The sequence below is a fragment of the Hippoglossus stenolepis genome, chromosome 12 (genome assembly GCF_022539355.2).
Source record: "Hippoglossus stenolepis isolate QCI-W04-F060 chromosome 12, HSTE1.2, whole genome shotgun sequence".
Classification (NCBI taxonomy): Eukaryota; Metazoa; Chordata; class Actinopteri; order Pleuronectiformes; family Pleuronectidae; genus Hippoglossus; species Hippoglossus stenolepis.
This window is the reverse complement of record NC_061494.1, coordinates 18911579-18934679: the sequence shown is the minus strand read 5'-3', so window position 1 is coordinate 18934679 and position 23101 is coordinate 18911579. Positions and strand designations below refer to the sequence as shown.

Below are 23101 nucleotides of genomic sequence, written 5' to 3'. Positions count from 1 at the left end.
AAAGGGAAAGGGGTTGTGTGAATATGTATGTGTGCAAATGTTATCTTTTCTCTACAGAGGGATAAAACAATTACGATTCTCATGGGTATAACATTTAATTTGAAATACAAGTATTTGTAACATTAAAGTGCCTTGTCTTTATTTTATTTGAAGTAGGTTTACATCAGTATCGAAAGGCCTGTGTGAGACATAGAAGGACACTCAGCACTTTAATGTTTATAGGACTGTTTCAATTTAGTCAGTGAACAAAAAAGACGAGTGAGAGTTGACAGTTGCCTTATAAATCGAGGTGGAGTTGTCTGTCAATAGGAGCAGGGAAGAAATTAACATGTCAGTGAAGAAGAATATAATGAGGCTCAATAAAAAAGCAAATCTATCATATCAAAAGTGTTGCTTTGGCAAAGTCAAGAATGTTCTAAAACAATAGGTGCATGGTTGTAAACAGTAAAGAATGGCAAATAGCCTCGTAGATAAGAGAACAGGTTGTGTGGAAAACACCTTTTACAAAAGCACAGTGGGTTAAGAATGATAAATACATTTCACAACAATGATCCTCAGGGTGTAGGTGTGTGTTTCCTCGTTAACGGTCAAGTGAGGACTTCACTGCAAGATGCAAACGTTTGGTAAAGCTCAAAGAGAGAAGGGCTGCAGTCTGGAGAAAGGCGGGGAGAAGAGAAACAAAAAGCAGGAGGTGCTCAAGACCAAAGCCGACATCATGGCGGCTCTGTTATGATTTGGACGTATGTGGCCGCTTATGGAACTCGCATTTATAGATGATTCCACCACAGGATGAATGTAGAGACACACACAGGAGCTCTCTATGTGCTCACATGCATCAAAACCCACGTGACAAAAGTTGCATAAATCAACAGGACGATGATCGTAAACATGAACATAGCAACCAAAGAGTTAAAATATCCTCTGAAAAGTCAAGTCAATCACGTGACGTGAGTTTGAATGAGCTGAAGACTCCACAAGAAGAAAAAAAGCTGGAGGCAGTTCCAGTGAAGGCCTCTGACAAATAGCAAACTGGAAGATACAGTGGGCTGCGAAGAATTTCCCCTAAAATATTAGGGCCCAATCCTACAGTGTCTCCCACCCAATTCTGATGAAGTTGAATTGTGCGTTCCAACACTCGAAGGGATCGTCACCACACTCACGTTGTTCACAAACAATACACAGATCCACAGATGTGAGTCATGATTTATGAGTCAGCGCACACACCCAGAGAGACACACCCTGGGACAGGCCTGCTGAGGGTTGGACTTTGCTCAGCGTGTCCTGACATATCTGGTTTCTCTGTGAGGGAGAGAAAGAGAGCAGGGGGTGGCGAAGAGGGAGGGACAATGACACGAGGGTGAGAAATACTGTGAATGGGAGAGTAGGGCAGATAGATGGAGAGAGAGAGAAGGGAAAGAAATAAAACAAGAAACATGGAGAGGAGGAAAGTCTAAATAACTTCAACAATGAGAATAATGGGATATTTGCCTCCTCTAAGCTAATGTGAACTAAATACGATTTTCACTGTGACTGAGAAAAGTGTCAAATCAGCACCTTTGAGAAAATGGGTCCAGCAAACATTTGGAATTGTTGCTTTAAAAGTAGAATGAAATGTTTCTAGACTATCTAAATAATACATTTTCTGTTGGTCGACTAATCAATTAATTGATCAAAAGCTAATTTTTCCCTGCTACCATTGGTCTTTTAAATTAGTCTATGGGGTTTTTATATTGTGTTTATTTACATTGTATATATTGGTTTATTTTTGTCGTGCAGTGATTGGCTGGTTGTACATCAAATTGCCCTAGAGGGATAACAAAGATTTACTTGACTTGACAACTTGAGTTAATCACAAACAGCAGCAAACCAAGCAAGAGCAGCAGTGGACACCTGAAGATCTGCAGCAGAGGAACCCAGCAGCCAGCAGAGGGCAGCCTCAGGACATCACATGGAAACAAGCAGCAGCAGACTTGTTGAAATTAAGCAGCAAAGATCCAGGTTATTTGTTGTTGTTGTTGTAGCTTCGTGCAGGAGTGAGGCCTCACCTGGTCTGTGCATGAAGTGCGAGTCAACCTGAGGAGCTAAACTTGAACGAGGAAATCCAGAGGGGGACAGAGAGACAGCTCACCTTCAAAGTAAAAGTTCAGGAGGCCGGAGGTTTGATTTGATTAACGAGTAATGAGTGACCCTTACACCTTGAGCTAGTTGATGGGAACAATATGTCATTTATTTGATCACCGAATATGAACTAGAAGGTTTTGCATGGATTTTCTGAATTATATGAAATAATGAAAAGCACAACTGGACTTTTTCAGGATATAGACATGTTTCTACATTTTTAGAGTTATGCGTTGGATGAAGATGTTTGATTCTTCATACAATTGATTTTGTTATTGGGAGATGGACAGACTCCAAAACTTTTTCAATTAAATAACGTCAATAATATTCCTAAAATACTAAAAACAAGATTCAAGATTCAAGATTCAAGAGTTTATTGTCATAAACATAAGTACTTATTATGCAAAGTGGACCATTTTCCTCATTATATATTTAGTTTTAATCTAGAAAAGATCAGAATTCCTCTGTTGATTATTTCTATACATTATTAATCTGAATCAGAAAAGTAACAAAAGTTATTAAATAAATGTAGTGAAGTAAGAAGTTCAATATTTCCGTCTTCATTTGTAAAATAGAAGCAGAAAATGACAGAAAACGTTGAAAAATATACCTTAAAATTCCACTTACACACAATACTTGAGTAAATGTGGTTTGTGGGTGTACTTCCACATGAATGCCACTAGGGTTCAGGCTTGACTGGTAGTACACTGGCGTCTGGTGCTCCAGAGCCTTAACCCACCCTCCTCTCTCCAGGTCAACTACACCTTTGACCCCCGGGTAAAGACAAACCTGTTGATTGAACAATGTAAAGTTAGAGTCAGCCCTCACCCCTACACAGAGCTGTGTCAAGTGACTGTCAGTGGGGGTTGGTTTCGATCCGCCTCCGAGGTGCTTTCCACTGAGAAGAAGAGCTCGAAGAACATTGAGATGTTCCCCTCAACAGTTCTCTTCAGGGTTCTCCCCACTGTTCTGCCACCTCATATCGGGACGCGGCCCCAAGGCTTTTGGGGCTCTGGCGGAACGAGCTGGGTTCAGAAGTCACTCCGAGGGACTGGCCACACCGTCAGAACACGAGAGACGGATGAGTCGGGAGGTTATGTATTCTGAGGCCTGTACGTGAATGTTAAGTACCTGGGTTACCAGTAGAAAACCATGAACTCCAATTGTCCCATGTGTTTGTTTGTTTTTTTTATCAAAGGAGGAGAAAGTGCTGTCAACGTGAGATACTGTTAATAGAGCTCACACACTTTTGTAGAGTACACTATATGTAGAGAAAAAGACTTGAGGAGGATAGAGGACGACGAGTGACAACCATCCCGTTCTAGATTCAAGCCAAGACATGTGTCATATTCACACTAACTGAGTCACAAGGTCACTGCCACTTTTCTGAGTAAAGCCCACCACTACTACTCAGGAAACACGCTGATGTCACTTTTTATTGTATTTCTTCCTCAACTCGTGTTTCAACAAGTTTCCAAACAACTTGGCCGTAACCTCAGCTTTCCTTTCTAGATAATAAACGGACAAATAACATCAACATGACGGAGGCTGGTTAACATTAAACATACAAGTAGACAGGTTGTGTTAGTGAGTTGAGACGTATACATCTACACGTGTGTTTTCTCCTATTATGTGTGGTATGAATAAAACAGTAAATGTACTTTGTTACATCGATTTTAAAAAATAAGAATCTTGCGCCACAGTTACAAATAAAACAGATGAGTCAGATTGGCTTGTCAGGGGCTGTTCTACTGTGTTACAGGGAAACTTAGAACTATTTAATCTATCCAACTGCTTTTAAATGTGTTCAGAGTTCATAAGGACATTCACAGTGTCAGTCAGACAGGCCAGACGGCTGTAGTGTGGGGTGTAGGTCAGATAAAGGGCCTGTAATGAGGGCAGGTGATATTCTTTGCCTTGTGTGTGTCCTTCACATGTGCAGTAATGTTGTGAAAGATTCGAACAGCAAACCACCGCTGCTCATGTTTAACCACCTGCTGATTTGGAACAATGAAGCGAGTGAATAAATTAGTTCTGGGTTTTCCCGTGTGTGGCTGCGGTGTTTTACTTTCATCGCTTCCACAACCAGCTCGAACTGACCATCCCGACCTGTGAGTCAGCAGCATGTGATCCTGTGAGGAGCAGGTAGCAAGTTTGCACGGTTAAATCATCAGCCTCTTTAATAACAGCCTCATCAGTAGTTAACAATGTGCGAAGAGTGAATGCAAAGAAGTCACGAGATCTTATCGAATGATGAGTCATGATGGCATATGTGAAAACTGTACATGTGATAGTATATGCTAAAAGTCTAAAAGTCAACTGTAGGTCGAGGGCCTTGTTCCTGTTTCGAACTTTGAAAGGTAAAAGTGACTGAGTGATCTCTTCCCTCATGAATCCAGCCGTCAGGTGATTATCGTTTTCTGTTCTTCACATGAGCAGGTCGGAAACTAACACCTTATGAGGATTCTTAGAAAATAGAAGCTCAGAGTGAACCAGGTCAGTGGGTTTCGTACGATTTTCTTGAATGGAAAGATAGATTCTTGGTAAACAAATTACCGTTTAAGTTTAGTTTGAAAAGATTATGTGGAGGATTATTGTTTTTGTCTGTGTGAAAGTAACATTCTTATCAAAGAAAAGACAAATCGATTGACTGATTAATCTGTTCGGAAAAACTATAGAGGACAGATTTCCTGTGTTAATTAACAATTACTGAAGTTCTTCATTCTTCGTTTCCTGATGGGAACATTAACTCACTGTGAGCTGAATAACTTTGGGGTTTTAAACTGTTGATCAGGCAGTTTGAAGACCACAACTCAGGCACTGGGTTTGTACAGATATCCTTATTAGGACTTTGCATTGACTTCCATTCATTGTGAACTAACCAACTTCTTATCCCTGACCTTAATGTTCTTTCCAGCTAAATGTAACACCTGTCATGCAACAGCAGTCACATGTCAGACATGACAGTTGACACAGAAACAGCCTCTATGCTGGTAGACCACAGAAAACCGCTGGGACACGTTAACACACTACAGTGTCACTGATAACACACCATGATAACCATCGAGGGCCACAAGGGCATTTGGGACTTGACACATGAAATGGATGTTGGATGTTGTGCATTTTGTCTTTAATAGTAGTGTGAACTTAAACAAAGAAAAATCACTGAATTGCATCATACGCGAAACAGAATGTGACCAAAAGTCTGAGATTTCTATGTGGGCTGTTCAGGTACGTTTCCATGAGCTATGGAAACCTGAAGGTTTGAGTGTTATTTAGGAGAATGAATGCACTTTTCCAGGAGAGTTTTCTGGTTTGACAGTAAAAAAAAAAAGTCTCTCACGCTCTGAGTCGCTGGAAAAGCCTTTGAGGGAAATTTGATATTTTTACACACCTATTTAATCTGGTTTTTGGCATTTTGTAATTTTATGGTTTATTATTTGTAGTTACTTTTTCAACATTTATCATTTGTAATTTTATTTTACAAAACATTTCATGTTATTGGCCTTTTACTATCCAAGTCTAAATTATTTTATGAAGTACTTTGATATTTTTCATGGTTGTTATACTGCCTTTTTATATATTGATATATCTTTTACTACCTTAACTTTATTCTATCATTATCTTTATTTATTATTAGCTGCATCTATTGCTTATCAATCGCCTGAAGTAAATTGCTTCACAGGTGGAATCTTTTGTTCTACAGGTTGTCTGACATGTTTCACCAGTGAAACGTAAATCAAATAATTTTATACACTAAAATAACTTGGGGAAATAATTAGAAATAAGAGAGTGAGAAGCAGATAAAGGAATCTTGCACCTCTGCATCCAGCTTTGCAACAGAGTCCACATCTGCTTCTGAGGTGCCCTTGAGCCAGACACCAGAAAGTGGGTTTGACAGGAGAATTTCCCCACAGTGAAAACACACCATCATGAACTCAGTCACCCTGAAGCACAGTCAGACTCTGCTAAAGACGGAGTGTTTCTGGGTTGAGTGGGTTTTTATCCCCTCGGAGATGATGCCTGCTGCAGGATGATGGTTTGTTTCTGAATCATGAAACAGAGGATGACGCGACCTGTCTGTGACGCTGCTTTGTGCACAGCAGGTGGGAAATGCTCAGACGGTTAGAAGACACCCCCCTGGCGGCGGGGGGCTGCAACTACACCGGTTCTGACACACAGAGGGAGAGAGAGAGAGAGAGAGAATTATGATATTCCAAAAAAGACCCAACCTCCAACACCAAAAATACAAATTGTTTATATATACTATTGCTCTAGAACAAACAAAAACCTATATGTACCTCGGCCTAAACATCAGCACCACAGGTAACTTCAACAAAGCAACAAAACCCCAATTAGATTAAACCAAATTATAAGAAAAACAAAAAGAAAACTATTTTAGCAATGTGCAAACACAGCAGCACAATAGCTGTTGTGACCAGAGGAGTGCATCAATGACTGTCAATCACCTGTGTGTTCTCTGACCATTTGCACTGTGCTGATATCTGTACATAGACACACTTGCTGTAAATACATTCATTTACAGCAAGTGTTTAAGTTTATATAGCTCTAACTTACTTGTATTTACAGTTGTGTATTTCAAACAGAAAATCCACATTTTTCTATTTTGTTTTAAGCTATTTTTTAACTTATATGTATATATTTCTCACAGCACAGTCAAGTACATGTCTGTTGTTTCTACACTTGCTTTGGCAATGTCAACGTCTGTTTCCCATGCCAATAAAGCTCCTTTGAATTGAATAGAAAAAATTGAGAGATAGAGAGAGAGAGAGATCGAGAGAGAGAGAGAGAGAGTGCGCGAGAGCGAGAGAGAGGGGGGGGGAAATGGGTGGACGGAAAGTCCCCGTGTGGAAATCCCCTTATGATTGTTTGCTTAAAAAAGAAAAACTATCGGTGGCGGACATGCGTGCTGCTCTGAAACGCTTCGCAACCTGCGAGGGCTCCGGGCTCGAGCTGGTACCGAGGGGACGAGCGGGTTGAATGGCGCCGTGGACCGCAGCGGTGAGGCAGAGTGAAGTGGAGGACTAGCCCGAGCATCCGGGAGGGCTTTGTTATTACCCCGACATATTACACAGGTAAGGCGGCCGTCCTCCCTCCTCCCCTCCCACCCCCCCCTCTCTCTCCTCCACATGTGGACACCGTGAAAACACGGAGGCTGAGACTCGGCGGCTGCCAACGTCGTCCGGGGCCTTGAATGTAACGTGTGGCCGGGGGACGTGGAGGAAGCTCGGAGCCTCCCTTCACGACAGCCATTGTTTACAAAGACGTCACCCTCCGGCGGATCGGCCCCCCCACCACCACCACCCCCCGACAGCCGAGTGCAGCGTCGGGTAACGACGCCGCCGTGTCGGTCCCCGCGGTGCGAGACGCGCTTCGTCGCCACATTGTCTCGGAGGTAGTTGTCATTGGAGTTACGTAACTGGACGTGCGCTGTTATTGTGTGTGTGTGTGTGTGTGTGTGTGTGTGTGTGTGTGTGTGTGTGTGTGTGTGTGTGTGTGTGTGTGTGTGTGTGTGTGTGTGTGTGTGTGTGTGTGTGTGTGTGTGTGTGTGTGTGTGTGTGTGTGTGTGTGTGTGTGTGTGTGTGTGCGTGTGCGTGTGCAGCCACCACCATCTAAACTCCTCCGGTGGCACTTCCAACCAAACCAGGGGCCTTCAGTGGCTCCTCCAGGTGTTTCGGTCCCTCATGTGACCGAGGAGCCCTGGAGCTTGTTGGCCTAAGTCTGCTGTTGCACCTGCCGCTGCTGCTGTTTGGGTTGTAAAAGGCTCAGAGGCCACAGGAAGACAAGTATCCAGGTATAAATGTATGCAGAGAGGATGTTACTGCAAGTCAAAGAAGAAGAAAGTCAGCAAAACTCCAGGCCTGCATGCTGACCATCACTTTCTGCTTCCTGTGAGCTGTCAATGTGCTGACTGGCTCTTCGTTTTGGGTGAAATGTGCCCTTTTTTAAAAAAGGAGTGGCACTGAACCTTCATACCCTTAAGTGCCATCCAGAAGAAAGGTTACTGTAGGGTGCAAAGTATTGAAATTGTTAAGTTACACATTATATTCTTTGTCTTTGGAGTTCATTGTTCAATCTGAACTTCACAACTCAAACCAGGAAACTTTATATTTGAGTTTGAAGTTATGTAATAGCTGCTTGTGTAAAGAAAACATTCAAACAGCGGTCAATTGGAAGGCGTTACATATTTTCAGATGGGATAGAACAGGATTTTATTTTAGATGCTAAAAAAATAAACTTCTATCCTCCTCAAAGAATGTTATCGAGACCAGTATTGTTTTTGTATTAGCTACGGCACAGACATCAATATTGATCAAACAAGCCTTGTCTTATATTTCTAACAAACACTGAATCCAGACAGTTTTGCCTTCTAGAGGAAGGAGCGGGCAAAGGGAGGAGGCCTTGGGGCCGTCGGTGTGACCTTTATCGCAGCCTGGGAAGCCCTGGGTGGCCTCGGGTTGAAGTCTGGAAAACACCAGCTTTGTTGTTCGAGGACTTTGAGCTCAGTGGGACACAGGGAAACTCTCAAACCCCGTCAAGACGAAAGAGAGAATTAAAAGAACTAACAAGGATGAAAAGGGTTCTTTGTGTACTTTATTGTGTTTGGCCCACCAGCTTCCCCGGCAGCCTCCGCAGTGGGATGATCCTGTGCGTTGGGTGATTTCCCGGACAAACTGTAAATTAAGTTGTGTCTTGAGTCTCAATTAATAAGGACGGGGACTCTCCGCTGAAAATTTCCCACCAGTCGTCTCTGTTCTTTTCTACTGTACACTACTTTGAAATAAAATATCCCCTTCTCCCCTTCTCTCCATCCAGTTTCCACGTTGTGCGGCCATCGGCGGTTGGCGCCACCTCCTCCTCCTTCTCCTTGTTCCTCGTTCCTCTTCGTCCCCCTCCTTCCATCCACCGGGCCACCCATCCGCCATGTCGCAGGGTCAGAACTTCCTCCCCAAATTCCTGTTTGTCTCCAACCTGCTGAAGGCGGTGAAGATCCGTCAGCGAGTGCCCAACGACGTGGTGAAGCCGGCGGCCAGCGGCGGCCTGATGCACCACCTGCGGGGCATGCACAGGTACACTCTGGAGATGATCGCCATGAACCACTTCCCGCAGGCCTTCAGGGAGGTGGTGCAGGCTGCCATCCTGGACCGAGCCATGCAGGCCTCTCTGGAGCAGGAGAAGAAGCTCAACTGGTGTCGGGAGGTGAAGAAGATGGTGCCCTTACGCACCAATGGTAAGAACGATTTTTTACTGATTAGTTAGCTGGTGTCTGAAGTCTCCAGTAAACCAGATTTCTTTGGTTTTCTTACTTGGTTGTGAAACTCCAGGAAGTTTGTGAGCACTTAAGTGAGGTTTTGGGATTTGTGGTTTGTCTCTGGTGGCATCAACAGATTCAACAGCCGGTCACAGAGCTGATGTCAAACTTAAATTCCTTGATTTCACCAAGTATGGTGATCTGCCCAGGGGAGACGTCTTTTTTTTGTTGTTTTGTTTCACTTTCTATAACAGCGGAGATGTGCTCTGTAACTTCTCAGATGTTATTACTCACGGGCAGGGTTACCGTAAGTGACAACCAGCGAGTAACACAGGTTCCATTTCACATACATTCATTTAGCCCCCTTTTCATTTCACTGAGCTGAGCGTTTGAGGTCTTGGCCTTTGCCAAGTCATGTTTTCTGTTTCGTGGCTGTTGCAACATGGGAACATCCCAGAGTGGGCAAACATTTAGACACAGGCTTGACTGCTTCTGATCATACTGCTCTGTACTCGGAAATTCTCTGGCGTCACACGTGGGACTATTATTTACTGTTAAGGATGTTTCGGGCTCAGCTCTTTCCACCGTTTTTCATTTTTACAACCTTTGTTCTGTGTAGGTGTGAATGTCAGAGGATCTGAAAACATCTCAAGTCATTTTACCTGCCAGACTGATGTAGGTTTATGTCGCTGCCTTTGTGACTCTGAGATGTGTCACAGCCCAGAAGCCTTCGTCAAATCCAATGTGGCCAAATCCAACTGTGTCTCATTGTCTCCTGCCATCTACATGGCAAGAGTTTAAACACATGTGGTGTGCACATCAGACTCGGGTCCTTTTTTAGACGAGCGGAAAAAAACAGTTGTTTGAAGGGAAACGTCAGCCGTAGCAGAAGAAGAAAGCAGAAATCAAGTGGTGTTAAGTTTGTTTTAAACCTGTGAGTTTCCAAAGTATCTTTCTTTCTCATTAGAAGCGATTGACACTCAGCAGTTAGACATTCCTGCATCAATCACATCCTGTAATTAGCAACAGTAACCGGATGGATGAGGAACTGGTTTGTGCTATGTCCTGATGTATGTCTTTCATAAAGAGTGAAACGAGGGGCCCTGCCGATTCTGAAGTTAGTCATTTCTGTAGGAGTTACTGTAACTCTCAGCATGGTTCCTCTTCAGAAAAGACCCCTGAACTGGTCACAAACTCTTTTGACTTCTGCTTCCAGTAACCTGGATGGAATTTCATGGCCCGCAGAGATGATGTCACAAAGATGAGACAGAATTTAGAGCTGGACTGTCTAACTCTGAAGGACCCAGACGTGACTTTGAGCATAGGACGGATAACACACACACACACACACACACACACACACACACACAAAGGACTGACTGCTGCTGAGTCACTGGCTCTCAGCACACACACACACACACACACAGAACGTGAGAGAACAGAAGTCCATCCATGAACGTCCAGCGATTGTAGGTCATATTAATCAAGCTTCGAGTCTTAACACGTCATCTGGGACACAAATTCCACCTTAAGCACAAAATCTTTTCCTCAACTCTTCATCTACGTGAATGAATATTATTAAAACAGCTTTTCAATCCATTTCCAAAATCTGACGTCCTCTTTAAGACACTCTCTCCCTGGAAAAAGTAACTGGGTCACATCCTTTTTCTGGCTTCATTCAACTTTTCCACGCACTGAAGAAATGCATAATTCAAATTCAGTGTGTCATCTGTGTTGAAGATGCATGTGAGGGTTTTTCCCAAGCAGCATCCCATGTCTGTCATGTGTTCCCAACACGCAGTGAGTTGTTCAGCTACAATACACTGAGTCTACAACACTGTAGTCGCAGAGAGGACACACTGTCTCCAGTTCATGTTTCAGGTCATGTAGAATCCAGATTGTTTGGCCAGATGCACTCGGGTTCTTTCCAGAGCAGTAGCAAAGCTAGTCTTGGCCAGGACTTGTTTTAATACGCAGCTTTCAGACAAAGCGTGGAATACAAACAACATTGCTAACTTCCATCACCTGGATGGCAAACGGATGAGGATTAAGTCTGGTCCTATGCTAGTGTTTTCAGGAAGTGTCCCAGCTTGCCACAGAGGAAGCGTCTATATTTAGACTGATGGGACCAGCACACCATCTTTCATCCTCAGTCGTCAGGCAGCTTAATTCAGGGTCAAAAGTGTGTTTTTGTGCACAAAAGGGAACTGATTGCACATGCGTGTTAGTTCCTATTTCTTTGTGTGTGTGTGTGTGTGTGTGTGTGTGTGTGTGTGTGTGTGTGTGTGTGTGTGTGTGTGTGTGTGTGTGTGTGTGTGTGTGTGTGTGTGTGTGTGTGTGTGTGTGTGTGTGTGTTGCCTTTTCTCACCAGAGTGCCGTGCATATAATATATTTTTTGTTGAGAGTGATGCAAGTGTGCCGAAATGCAACAAGAGCTAGCTGGTCTTAAATAGAAGTGCATGTGTTATTTTTCTCAAAGTACAGTGGGATTTCCTGAATGACAACTGTGTATCACATCACGGTCACCTTGCAGCACAGGTGATGTTATTCTGAGGGATGAAATCACAGTTTGGTGAATGTCACGACATCAACCATTACTTAGAATTCTTGTTAATATAAGTTATAACGAATGTTCTTTCTTGTAACATGAACAACTCTTAGATTAGGGTTATCTTGGTCTGCAAGGTCTGTTTGCATTAGGTGCATGTGAACCGTTGCCGGGTAAACATCAGCGAACGAAACAGCAGATCATAAAGAGAACGTTTTGCACATGAGTGCATATTACTGTAGACTTTTTGCATGCGTTATCTCAATGCTCCGTAATCGCAGCTTTCATTGGGTGTTGATAGCCGTAGTTAAAAAGATAACATTCCATCCTGTCCAAGCCACACCCCTGTGGAAAGTCCAGGACCATCTGAGTAGCTCTGATGCATCGGGATCATGGGGGGGGGGGACACACACACAAAGGCAGAACTTAGCACAGGGAAATTCCTGTGTTAGTGTGCAGCAGGTTTTTTTTTTTCTTTCAGCGCTGCACACATTGACAAACATGGGCTCTCCTGTTTCTCAACTAGAAAAAGACCCGGAGCGGCCATAGGAGAATAAAGAAATTCCAGGGGTTTTAGTCACTCATGCTCTCTCACGCTATAACCCTATCCTACGCACAAATGCCTTTTGAGAAACCAACTCTTTATCTCTCTGGACGGTTTGTAGAATGTAGAAGAGGTACTTTTCTTTGACATGAGACCAGACAACACTATTTATGGAGATTCTCCAGGCAGATTAGGGATATTAAAGGAGTGACATTTCATATTTCAATAATGTTTTTGAATTAAGGGCCACATTTCTCAGGCCAGCTTGGTAGAAGTTGAGCTTTGTGTGTGTGCATACTTTCAGACATGTGAGGGTCATATAATAGTCTAGATGCCAGATAGTGTGACAACCAGCCCAACAGCCTGGAAATCCCCCTGCTTTTGTTACACTTGTGTGTTTGTGTGCGCACACTGCAATTGTCTGTTGTGTATGCTGTGCACCTATTAAATTTGCACATTCACATGCATGTTCTGCTACACAACTGTAGAAGTTTGCGTGTATGTACAAAACTAACTACTCGTTGTGCTAATATTGTATGTGTTCCTCCTTTGTGTGTACAGGAGATGGGAACTGTTTGCTCCACGCGGCCTCTCAGTACATGCTGGGCGTTCAGGACACAGACCTTGTTCTTCGGAAAGCCCTCCATGGCGTTTTGAAGGAGACGGACACTGGTGGCTTTAGAGCTCGCTTCCAGGCAGAGCTGCTCCAGTCCCAGGAGTTCACCCAGACCGGACTCCGATACACCACCATGGTATGAAGACTATACAACTTCCATGTTAAAAGCCTTTTCCATTACTTTGCATCATTACCTGCAAATATATTTTGTACCCATACAAATTTCCTTTTATTTTCAAGAAAGTATCTTGTGTAATGAAACAAATGTGAGTAAAATCCTTCCATAGGTATGTACAAGTTTGTATCCTAAGTTTTTGTGCGTTTATGTGTGTGCACCGTCCCAGAACTGGGAGGACGAGTGGGAAAAGATTGTGAAGATGGCGTCTCCCATCTCCAGTAGCAACGGCCTCCAGTTTGACTCTCTGGAGGACATTCACATCTTCGTCCTCTCGAACATTCTCCGCAGACCCATCATCGTCATTGCAGGTAGTCACCTTCTACCTTCTCTATGTATATAGCTCCTTGTTGGCCATTGAAGACTCACTGGTCCTGTATGTAGAATAGAGACAGGATCTACTCAACAACAATTTTTCTATTATTTGTTTTGTAGTTTTCATGTTGTTTGATTCCACTGCATCACCTCCCATCAACTCTGGTGTGCAGATGTAGAGTAGATATTGTGGTTGAAAAGTAAATATAAGGAGGATGAATATTCAGTTATATTAAGTATTTACCCTCTAAAGTTTGATTTCGTTAATGAACATGCAGAAAACACATCCGATGAAATGTGCATTACACACAAGTTGTTCTTGGACTTTCTTTAAATAACTTCAATCTCTGTTCTTCCAACAGACCAGGTGGTCAGAAGTATGAAATCTGGCTCCTCCATCTCTCCTCTGAATGTGGGTGGGATTTATCTGCCGCTGCACTGGCCACCCACAGAGTGCTACAAATACCCAATAGTGCTTGGCTATGACTCCCAGCACTTTGCACCCCTCATCACCATCAAAGACAGTGGTCCAGGTAGGAAGCACTAATGCCTCTTTCACTAGCGCGCTCACCCAGGTGTCCTGCTTCCGTCACTGCGGAGCAATGTGGCCCAGGAGTGAGTGCTGATTGTGTCCATTCCCATTGCAGACAAAAAACAGATGTTAATGGGTGGAAAAGGGGGAAACTGGTGTTATGTAGCTGACCTGACAAATGGAAAAAAAGACAGAGCCTTGTTATGAGGTTTGCTCATACTTTTATTTCAATGCCATGTCTTGGTCTGTATTTCCCAGAGATCCGTGCTGTGCCACTGATCAACCCAGGACGGGGGGACTTCGAGGAGCTGAAGGTTCACTTCCTGATGGAGAAAGAGCAGCAGCAGAAAGAGAGGCTTCTCAAAGACTACCTGTTCCTGATAGAGATCCCTGTCATAGGCTTGGGCTACGATGTTTTACGGATCATCAACGCTGCAAGGTACGTAAAGCCTGTAAACTCTGCCTATGAATTGACCAATGGAAGAGAAAAAGCAAGAGAATAATGTCCCAGATGTAGGCCATAATGTCAAAAGCTTCAAGAGCTTTATATTGTTAATATATTTATGTGATAATAATAATAAAGAACCACTTTGTATGTCTCTGTCCGAAGGCTGGACGAGGGCAATCTTCCTGAAGACATGAACCTGATGGAGGACTACCTGCAGCTCGTCAACCACGAGTACCAGCGCTGGCAGGAGGACAAGGAGCAGGCATGGGCTGCCCAGCCACAGCGCCCACCACCCTTTTCCGTCTCCCAGCTCTCCCTCATCGAAATCCGCTGTGCCACACCACGATGCACCTTCTACGTCTCTGTTGACACGCAGCCTCATTGCCACGAATGCTTTGAGAAGCGACAGGTCACCACCGGTGGAGGAGCGAGGATAGAAGGGGTGATACAGGCCAAGGGAGGAGGGGTACAAGGTGGGGTTGGTGTGATGGTGGGATCAGAGACCGAGGTGAACTCTAGAGGAGCTCGAAGCAGCAGCCCTCCGTCCTCCTCGTCTGGAAGAGGGGTGGTGATCTCTAGCCCCCGCTCAGCACCACCTACCGCCCCCAGCCTCAGCCTGTACAGTGAAACTCATGCCATGAAGTGCAAGACACCCGGCTGCCTCTTCACTCTTAGCGTAGAGCATGATGGACTTTGTGAGCGCTGCTTCAACTCCAGGCAGAGCCAAGGAGCCCCTGGAGCTGGAACTGCTGCCACAGGACTCCCAGGCCCCAATGGGGGGCCTACAGTTCCCCACCCAGCCCAGGGCTCCGGCTGGACCCAGTGGGGGGGCTCTGAGACAGAGACAGAGCGCTGCAGCATGTGTAGACAGGAGGCGTTCAGGATATTCAATGGCCTGTGTCCACCCTGCATGCAGAGACAGCAGGCTCCAGAGAGGGGAGAGCCTCAGCAGAGCAACCCCAGAACTGAGGCCTCGTCTTCAGCTTGGAGCCAGGCCAGGGACGCTGAGCGGCCGTGCCTCACCATAACACCAGGACACACCTCAGCCTGGCAGGCCCCTCTCGCACGGCCTTGTAAAAGATCTGGTTGCCAGTTCTTTGGGACGCCAGAGAAGTTGGGTTTCTGCACTATTTGCTACGTAGACTATCAGACCAACCACCGTAAGTCCTGAAATCAAGTTAAGGGTTTTCAGAAAATAAAGTGTATTGTTTATGAAAGTCTGCCAATTTGTTTATGTAATTTTCGATTGGATTTCTCCTTTGCTTATGTGGGCCACTCTCTGTTTCAGACATGACACCTCCCGCTGCCCCGGCCCAGAGCCGGCATGGTTTGGAGGCAGGCTTCCAGAATGCCACCAGGTGTCGTGGGCCTGGGTGTGGTGCGGTTGGCAAGACAATGCTGGAGGGCTACTGCGACAAGTGCTACGTCAAAGAGCAAAGCACACGGCTCAACCAAGTGGCACATCGCACACCACACTCGCCTCCTTTAGTCATGGTAGGGGATCATCCACACAGCCCTGCTGTCTCTCTTGATCTACTCTTCTTAATCTTTTTCTGTTATTTGCTTCTGTCGTTTTCTGTGATTCTCTCCTATTTTCTCAACTTTTGCAATTTCCAGCTGATCCACAGATGCCAACTGACCCCTCATCTCTTTCTCTTTGCTCCCTCCTCTTTGTCTTTGTACAAAAAGCGTGACCGAGCAGTTAAACCCAGATCTTCGCAGCAATCCCAGACCCAGACTCAGTGCCGGCGGAGTGGCTGCAGTAACGTGTCCCCGGGTTGCACAGACCTTTGCCCAGAGTGCCACACACGAGGCCAGGGCAGAGAGGTGGGCAGGCGGGCGCAGGCGCCCAAGGAAAAGTCCAAGCAGCGGTGTCGGACGCAGGGCTGCGACCACTACGCCAACCAAGAGAAACAGGGCTACTGCAACGAGTGCGACCACTTCAAACAGATCTACCGCGGCTGACCACATTCCCATGCACGCAACAACGATGATGACACACATTGCTAGCACGCTAGAGCCGCTGCCCTGCTCTGGGCGCCCCATGCCAGTCAATGCACCTCTGATACTAACTAACCAACTAACTAACTAGCTAGTGACTAACTAGTAACCTTATGGCCTGAAAATCAAACCCCCCATGTAGAATGTGAAGAGAGAATGTGTGTACGTGGGGGGGTGTGAGTGTGTGTGTGTGTGTGAGTGTGAGTGTGTGTGTGCGTGTGCGTGTGCGTGCGCGTGCGCGTGCGTGTGCGTGTGTGCGTGTGCGTGTGTGTGTGTTCGCAGTAGACATGGCCTCCAGAATACCTCTTTGTGCAATTATTATCATCTGATGTGCCCTGCGCACCGACACGGTGAGAGGTTTGGCTACATGTCAAAGCAACTGACTCAATTCTTGTGTACAATATGTATTTAGAGGTCGTGCCGGACAAAATGATTGTATGTCGACATAACAAGAAGCATCTGACATTGCTTTCTAGACCACAGCCAAGGATTTATACCCCTATGTCTGTCCGACTGTCTGTCCGACTGTCTGTCCGTCTTCACCCATCTGCGTATCTGTCTGCCTGTCTGTCTAGCATGTGCTCTGTAGAGTGACGGATGCAGTAGTTGGGTGAACCCCAGCAACAAAGCTGTGGAAGTAGTAAGCAGAAGTGAGCCAAACTGGGCAAAAGCAAAGTAAGTGACGTGCTAGACATGAAACAACATGTCACCACCGTTTAGCTTACTTCTCCAAAATCATCCATTTATGTCCTTCCACAGTAGTTTTGCCAAAAAAAAAGGCTCTTGCAATCAATATTGTAAAAATTTTCAAGAATTATTTTTCTTCCATTAGTCAATCAATAGCAGTGTTGGTTTATATTTTGAGTTCAATTGACCTCAGTATTGTTACTTCTCTGTTAAATGAAGTTATCATGGTGAGTTGTTTGATATGTAAAGTAAGAACAGATCATGTGTCCAAACAGTGCAAGACAGACAGGGCAGGTCCCTGCTAGTTCTGGTGCTACATGTACAGAAATACAAGCCTCTCTCATTGTAGCCAACATGCTGGCGGCGTCAGCGGACAGAAGGCAGAGAACACAGTGGAGACAGGACTCATTCTCTTTCTATTCCTGCTTCCCTTCCTTATTTCCCCCTCTTCATGTCCAAAACAGATCTGTTGCCTTGGACATTGTTTTCCTGTTTACGGACCACTCGAGCACCTAGAATAGACACATGCGCTCACATACCCACACACGCAAATGTTGTGGTTCCAGTCCTTTGTAAATGGGGATTGCCAACTGAGAACACAATGACCAGTGCAGTCTGGATGATTATTCACCTTACCAACACACACGCACACAATTTGCACATGCAAACACAGCTCTGAGAGATTGTATGCGCCCCACCCCTGCCAGAGGTGATGTGTCGGTAAACAAACCCAGAATGCATCCCTCTCTGGCTCCGCTCCACTGGATGGGCCAAGGCGACAAGTTTAAAACTTCAGAGAGCAATCCCATCGCCTGCTTTGGCTAATCTTGTTTATCTGAATGTGTTTTGTGCTGCTGCTACAACAGCACAGTATTGGGGCTGATCCTCAACAAGTTTTGCCTTTAAGTAGTGATTAAAAAATATATGGACCAGAGGGGCCTGATCAGTGATCCTAGATCAGTGCCCCCACCTATTAAATGCTTTTGTGAATATGGATCTTGGTCCACATTGTAGGACCCTCTAACCCGATGCCTCATCTCCAACACACACACACACATAGTGCACGCATTTGTGCGTCTGGAATACGCAAAACTGACATTCCTGTTTGTTTTTTTTGTTTTTAATTTGTTTTTGGAAATTTTTAATTGTATTTTGATACATTTGGTTTTGTTTCTGCCAAAAAAAAACAAAAAAAACATGTGCCATCAATCACCAAACAGTTGTTGTTACCTCCTTAAAAATGGCCAGCCTGGACCATTCTGAACTAATAAGAGTGCCACAGATAGACATCTCCAGTCCTGTGTAACCACAGATTAGAGCTTATCAAGCTTGCTTATGCTGAAGTCCCCCATCTTTCCGTGTCTATTTTATCTAAATATGAAGACATATTTACCTACAGAGATAACCTTTCTATAAAAAGTTAATCAAATGCAATGTGACGTTGAAGAGTTATTCCCCTCATATGTCTGCTGAAGAACTCAGCTGCAATAGGCAGATGTCCATCTGTGGCTCTAGTTAGATAAGCGTAGACAAACAGGCTCTCGGTCTGCCTTTTCATTCAACTGTATCTAAAGCTGTCAAGCCGGCCCACGTGTTGACAGCCTGTACGTAGATCTCTGTGTGCTTTAATCACCTCTAGACAAACCTTAATCAATTAAAGGCCAATTAGTGGTCGGCTCATCAGTACCCCTTAATAAGGTTTCGGGGCTCTGGCCGAGCTCGACTGGGAGATGATCACGTAAGTTGCACATGACTTGTCTAAGCTGCTGAGGCATTTAGGAATGGTACTCCGACTCGCTTAGGGACATTCCAACAGTAGGAGGAGCATCCACGTAAGAGCAGAAGGTGTAACAAAAACATGCAAACGGTGTGGAAGTTTCTTTGTGTGACCTTTCAATAGGGTATTGTATGAAAAAAAAGCCTGATTTTATTTGTTAAGTATTTATTCATATCAAGATATCTGTATTGTGTGATTCAATAATTATTTATATGTCGTCCTGAAATGAATTATTTTTATTAAGAAATCTGAAATCTGTCTCCTGTGGTTCTTGTCTCTGTTGTTTTGTGTGTACTTGCATTTGTCACCTCTTTAGGACCCGGTCCAATACAAACACTGACCTTGTAAAGGTGGTCTGTATGTTTCTAGTCTTGACAGTACAGCACCATTCACCTGTTCATACAGTGCATGACTTGGTCAAGGCTAAGTTAAGGGATATGGTTTTGATTGGGCTGTCCACAATGAAAGAAAGTCTTAAAAAGTATACCTGCACAAACCTGTGTGTATATGGGACACACACAGGCAAGCACTTGCACATACAGTTTGCTTGTGTGTGTGTGTTTTTTTTGTCAGATTTCAACATTGCACTCTTATTACAGCATTGCCTCTCTGCTGTGCTGTGTATTGCCTAAATCGGTTATTGCTGAAAAGCAGCCGCTCACTTTTGGCACCAAATTCATCACCAGTGTAGCAGGTACAGATCACAGGCCTGGTTTAGATGTGCAGCGTGCACCATTTTCCTCTGCTTAACTGGGTTAGCAGGTTTTTTTCTTTTGTTCTCTCTCTACCTAGTATTTACTTTTTAATTGTTTCACATTTCCACAACAGAAAGTTCAAAGAGGTTTTTTCTTAGGTGCTTTCTTTTCTCTCTAATCTGTTCTTTCCAGGCTTTTATTAGAGTGTCCTGTTTTTAAAAATAAAATAAATGTGAACCCCCACCCTCAACCAGTTTACTCAGGAGGAGTGCATCATGCAGTGGGAGGGGGTTTTATATATATAAATATAAATACATGTGGCAGGGCAGAGGTGACATTTAACATGCGTGGGGCTGCAGGTTTGTGCGTGCGTGGGCAGCTACCACAGTCAGATTGGTAGGCTGATGTGGTTTCCTGGAAATACCCCAGTTTGCAAACACTCCCCAAACACCCCAACTGCTCCTCTGCAGACAAGCGCAGATTGGCTTGACGTGTGACAGCTTCACTGACGTGACCTATTTTCATCACAAAAGATCTGTGGTTAAAAAGGTCGCAGATATCTAACAGTTATAAGAAATGCTGTTCTTTAAAATAACAAATACAGAAGTGTGTGTCCAAGAAAAGATGCATTATCTAAAAGCTGCATGGGAGATGTGGTGGAAATCACCATTATGAATGAAAACATTAACAATGCTTTTTTTTAAAAATTCATGGTGGAAACTGTTTTGCAAGATCAAACTAAATAAATATCAAATGTAATAAATCTGATGCAAAAAAAATACTCTTCACAGGCCTAAAACAAAAATATCATTAATTTAATTCTCACTTTTCTAAATTCAGTTTGTTTGAAGTCAGGAAATTTGGACTGAAGATTTCAAACCGTTGAAACGTTTTGACCCTGGAGTGGAGTTTTGACCTCCTCACTTCTCACATCCCATTACCATCAACCTGAGAAGGGGGTAAAGTTGAGCCAGAAATCTTTAATCTACTCAGTAATTTTAATAACAGACGTGTAGAAAGATCACATGATCTATATACCTTTATATGGGCGGCCATGGCTGTTATTAATTTAAACAAAAGATTATAAATGGCGTATTCTTGAGAAATAGGCTGTGTGGCACAGTGTGTGGTAATTTGAGGTTGAACACGACTGCAGCAGCACACAGGCTCAATATGAGAAGATTAAGTAATTAAACAGGAGTCACCTTTGTTCATATTGTACTTTACAACAGTGAAAGGTGTAAGTATCGAAACCACAGTGTGGAAAAATTATTCTGAGTAAAAGTCTGCTGTTCAAAATGATTTCAGAGTAAAAGTATCAGTACTTCATATCAGTGGCGGACTTCAGATTTTTCTATATCAGGGGCCCACTTCAGGGGCCAATCCGATTTTAGCTGCATGGTACCAGTGCCCCCCCCCCCTTATCCCTGGATCCGCCACTGCTTAGTATCAAAAGTAATAATGCAGGAAAATGGCTCATGTTAATGTTAAATATTATACATCATTAGTTGTGCGAACTTTTTATGTAGTGTTTCTTCATTTAATCTGAAATCAGCAGTTATCAGTACTTTGCTGATCACGATCAGCAAAGTACCGTAGCAACAGTTGTTAGATAAATGTAGTGCTGTAAATAGAAAAACGTTTCCCTCTGACTTCTGAGTATACGACTTCATGTACTTCCCCCACTGGTAGTTCAGTCGTTTACCTTTTTTTTTTTAAATGTGGAGTGTTGGGGCTGGTGTGGTATTCTAGGTATTCTTTGCTTGGTTTGTACTGCAGCCTTGATGAGAGGAATACGTCATCTCTATCAATGCTGTGACGTGGTGAGTTGTACAGTAAAGCGTTCACCATAATGTCTGTGGAATAGTTTAAAGACATTAAACTCAAATTTACACAGAGAGATAAAAATCCATACGACCCAGAGTCTGTTTGAGCCGTCACTTTAAACTGCCAATGAAAATGTCAAATCTGGATTTCAACACAGTGTCTATTTATGAATGAGCCCATTGAAGTCTGACTCACGTCTGTTGAAAACTTAAATGTCGCAAAAATCAAAAGCACTGGGGAGAGTCATTGGAAAGGAAGTCTGTTGTTGTGCAATAGGAAGAGGGTGTATCCATGGTTACCATTTCTAGCCGTATTTGCAAGCAGCAACAAACATAGAGGTGAGATAAAACCTTCCACTGAACAGTAATACACACTAAGTCTGTGACATTTCTGCAGGGAACTTTCACCTTAAGGTGGAAATTAATAGCCTCCATATACACAGTGTGTCTCAGATCTTAGACTATTAACATTTTCCACTAAATGAAATATGATCAAACCTTATCATCTAGACTGAGCAAATTTCAGGTACTTGCAATAATTGTCCGTTTTTATAATCATATCAATAAGTTGTGTTTAACAGAATTAACAAATTAATAATTAAGGAATCGCTTAATATTGTTATTAAGCCAGTAACAATATTTAATAATTACACATTAACCAATTTAAAACTGTATGGATGTGTTGATAAGTCATTAAGACATGTTTAGCATGAAGAATGATTATTGAGCAGTACAAGTACAGGTAGTATCTAACTTATTAACTCAAAGTCCACTTACTAGATTCCTTCTAGACTTTCAGTCACATCTTGTGGCCTTCGTCAGGAGAGAGATTTGCTCAGTTGTAATAGTATTTCTAAATAAAGGAATATTTATCAATATAACACACAGATAATATATAAATGTCATAAAAAAGAATGGAATATTTTAATATACATGAACGTAGATGATTACAACTGTTACATTATATTATTCATTGTCAGTCATTCATTGTCAGTCATTCATACTTGTAGTTTGTTTCTTTTCTTTTTTCGTTTCTCATGTCTTCTTGTGAAATGTCCACAATTTCACAACCAAATGACTATTTATGATTTCAAAATAATTCTGTCCAATCCTGCAACATGCATGTGGGAGTGTTGGTGGTGACAGGTGATGAAATGAAAAGAGAAATGAAAGTGACAGAAGCCAGAGTTCAGCGCATCAGGTGATATTTGACCCTGTAGCTACACGGCTCTTTCCTTTCTGCAGTTTTCTTATCCAGCAACTAGTTTTATTGCAACAGTAACTCTAGATGTTTTTATCGTCAGCATAATATTCTCTGTTGCAGCAGTACTTCCCTCATGGGGATCCCCAGCACTTTTATCAAATCTAATATACAAAGAATACAAATGACCAAGTTGTTTTAAATAATTACACGTCAGCTATTTATTTGTGTTTTGATTCTTTGTCTCCAAGCTGCAGTGAGATAATTGTGACCACTGGGCGGCACAGAAACTCCCAAGAAACATTCCTGAGACACCATGCCCTTTATATTCTTAAGGTGGAGCTG

General features: G+C 43.4%; 1 protein-coding gene across 2 annotated transcripts; it reads left to right on the top strand.

Moving 5' to 3' along the window:
* Window positions 1-6929: 6929 nt before the first annotated feature.
* tnfaip3 (tumor necrosis factor, alpha-induced protein 3) lies at window positions 6930-19288 on the top strand. 2 transcript variants are annotated; one of them, XM_035172724.2, is made up of 9 exons: window positions 6930-7214; window positions 8956-9370; window positions 13045-13235; window positions 13444-13585; window positions 13952-14122; window positions 14380-14560; window positions 14732-15729; window positions 15858-16063; window positions 16259-19288. In XM_035172724.2, the coding sequence occupies exons 2-9, from the start codon at window positions 9064-9066 to the stop codon at window positions 16532-16534; spliced, it is 2472 nt and encodes an 823-aa protein (XP_035028615.1). In that variant the 5' UTR covers window positions 6930-7214; window positions 8956-9063; the 3' UTR covers window positions 16535-19288. The 2 variants fall into 2 exon arrangements, with proteins under 2 accessions (XP_035028615.1, XP_035028616.1); XM_035172725.2 differs by lacking the exon at window positions 6930-7214 and adding an exon at window positions 7248-7534.
* The last annotated feature ends 3813 nt before the right edge of the window (window positions 19289-23101 follow it).

Excerpts from the sequence above, each read along its gene's own strand:
- tnfaip3 (XM_035172724.2), top strand. The coding sequence starts at position 9,064 with ATGTCGCAGGGTCAGAACTTCCTCCCCAAATTCCTGTTTGTCTCCAAC. Across the intron at positions 13,236-13,443 it reads GACTCCGATACACCACCATG|AACTGGGAGGACGAGTGGGA; the intron begins GTATGAAGACTA and ends GCACCGTCCCAG. Across the intron at positions 13,586-13,951 it reads ACCCATCATCGTCATTGCAG|ACCAGGTGGTCAGAAGTATG; the intron begins GTAGTCACCTTC and ends TTCTTCCAACAG.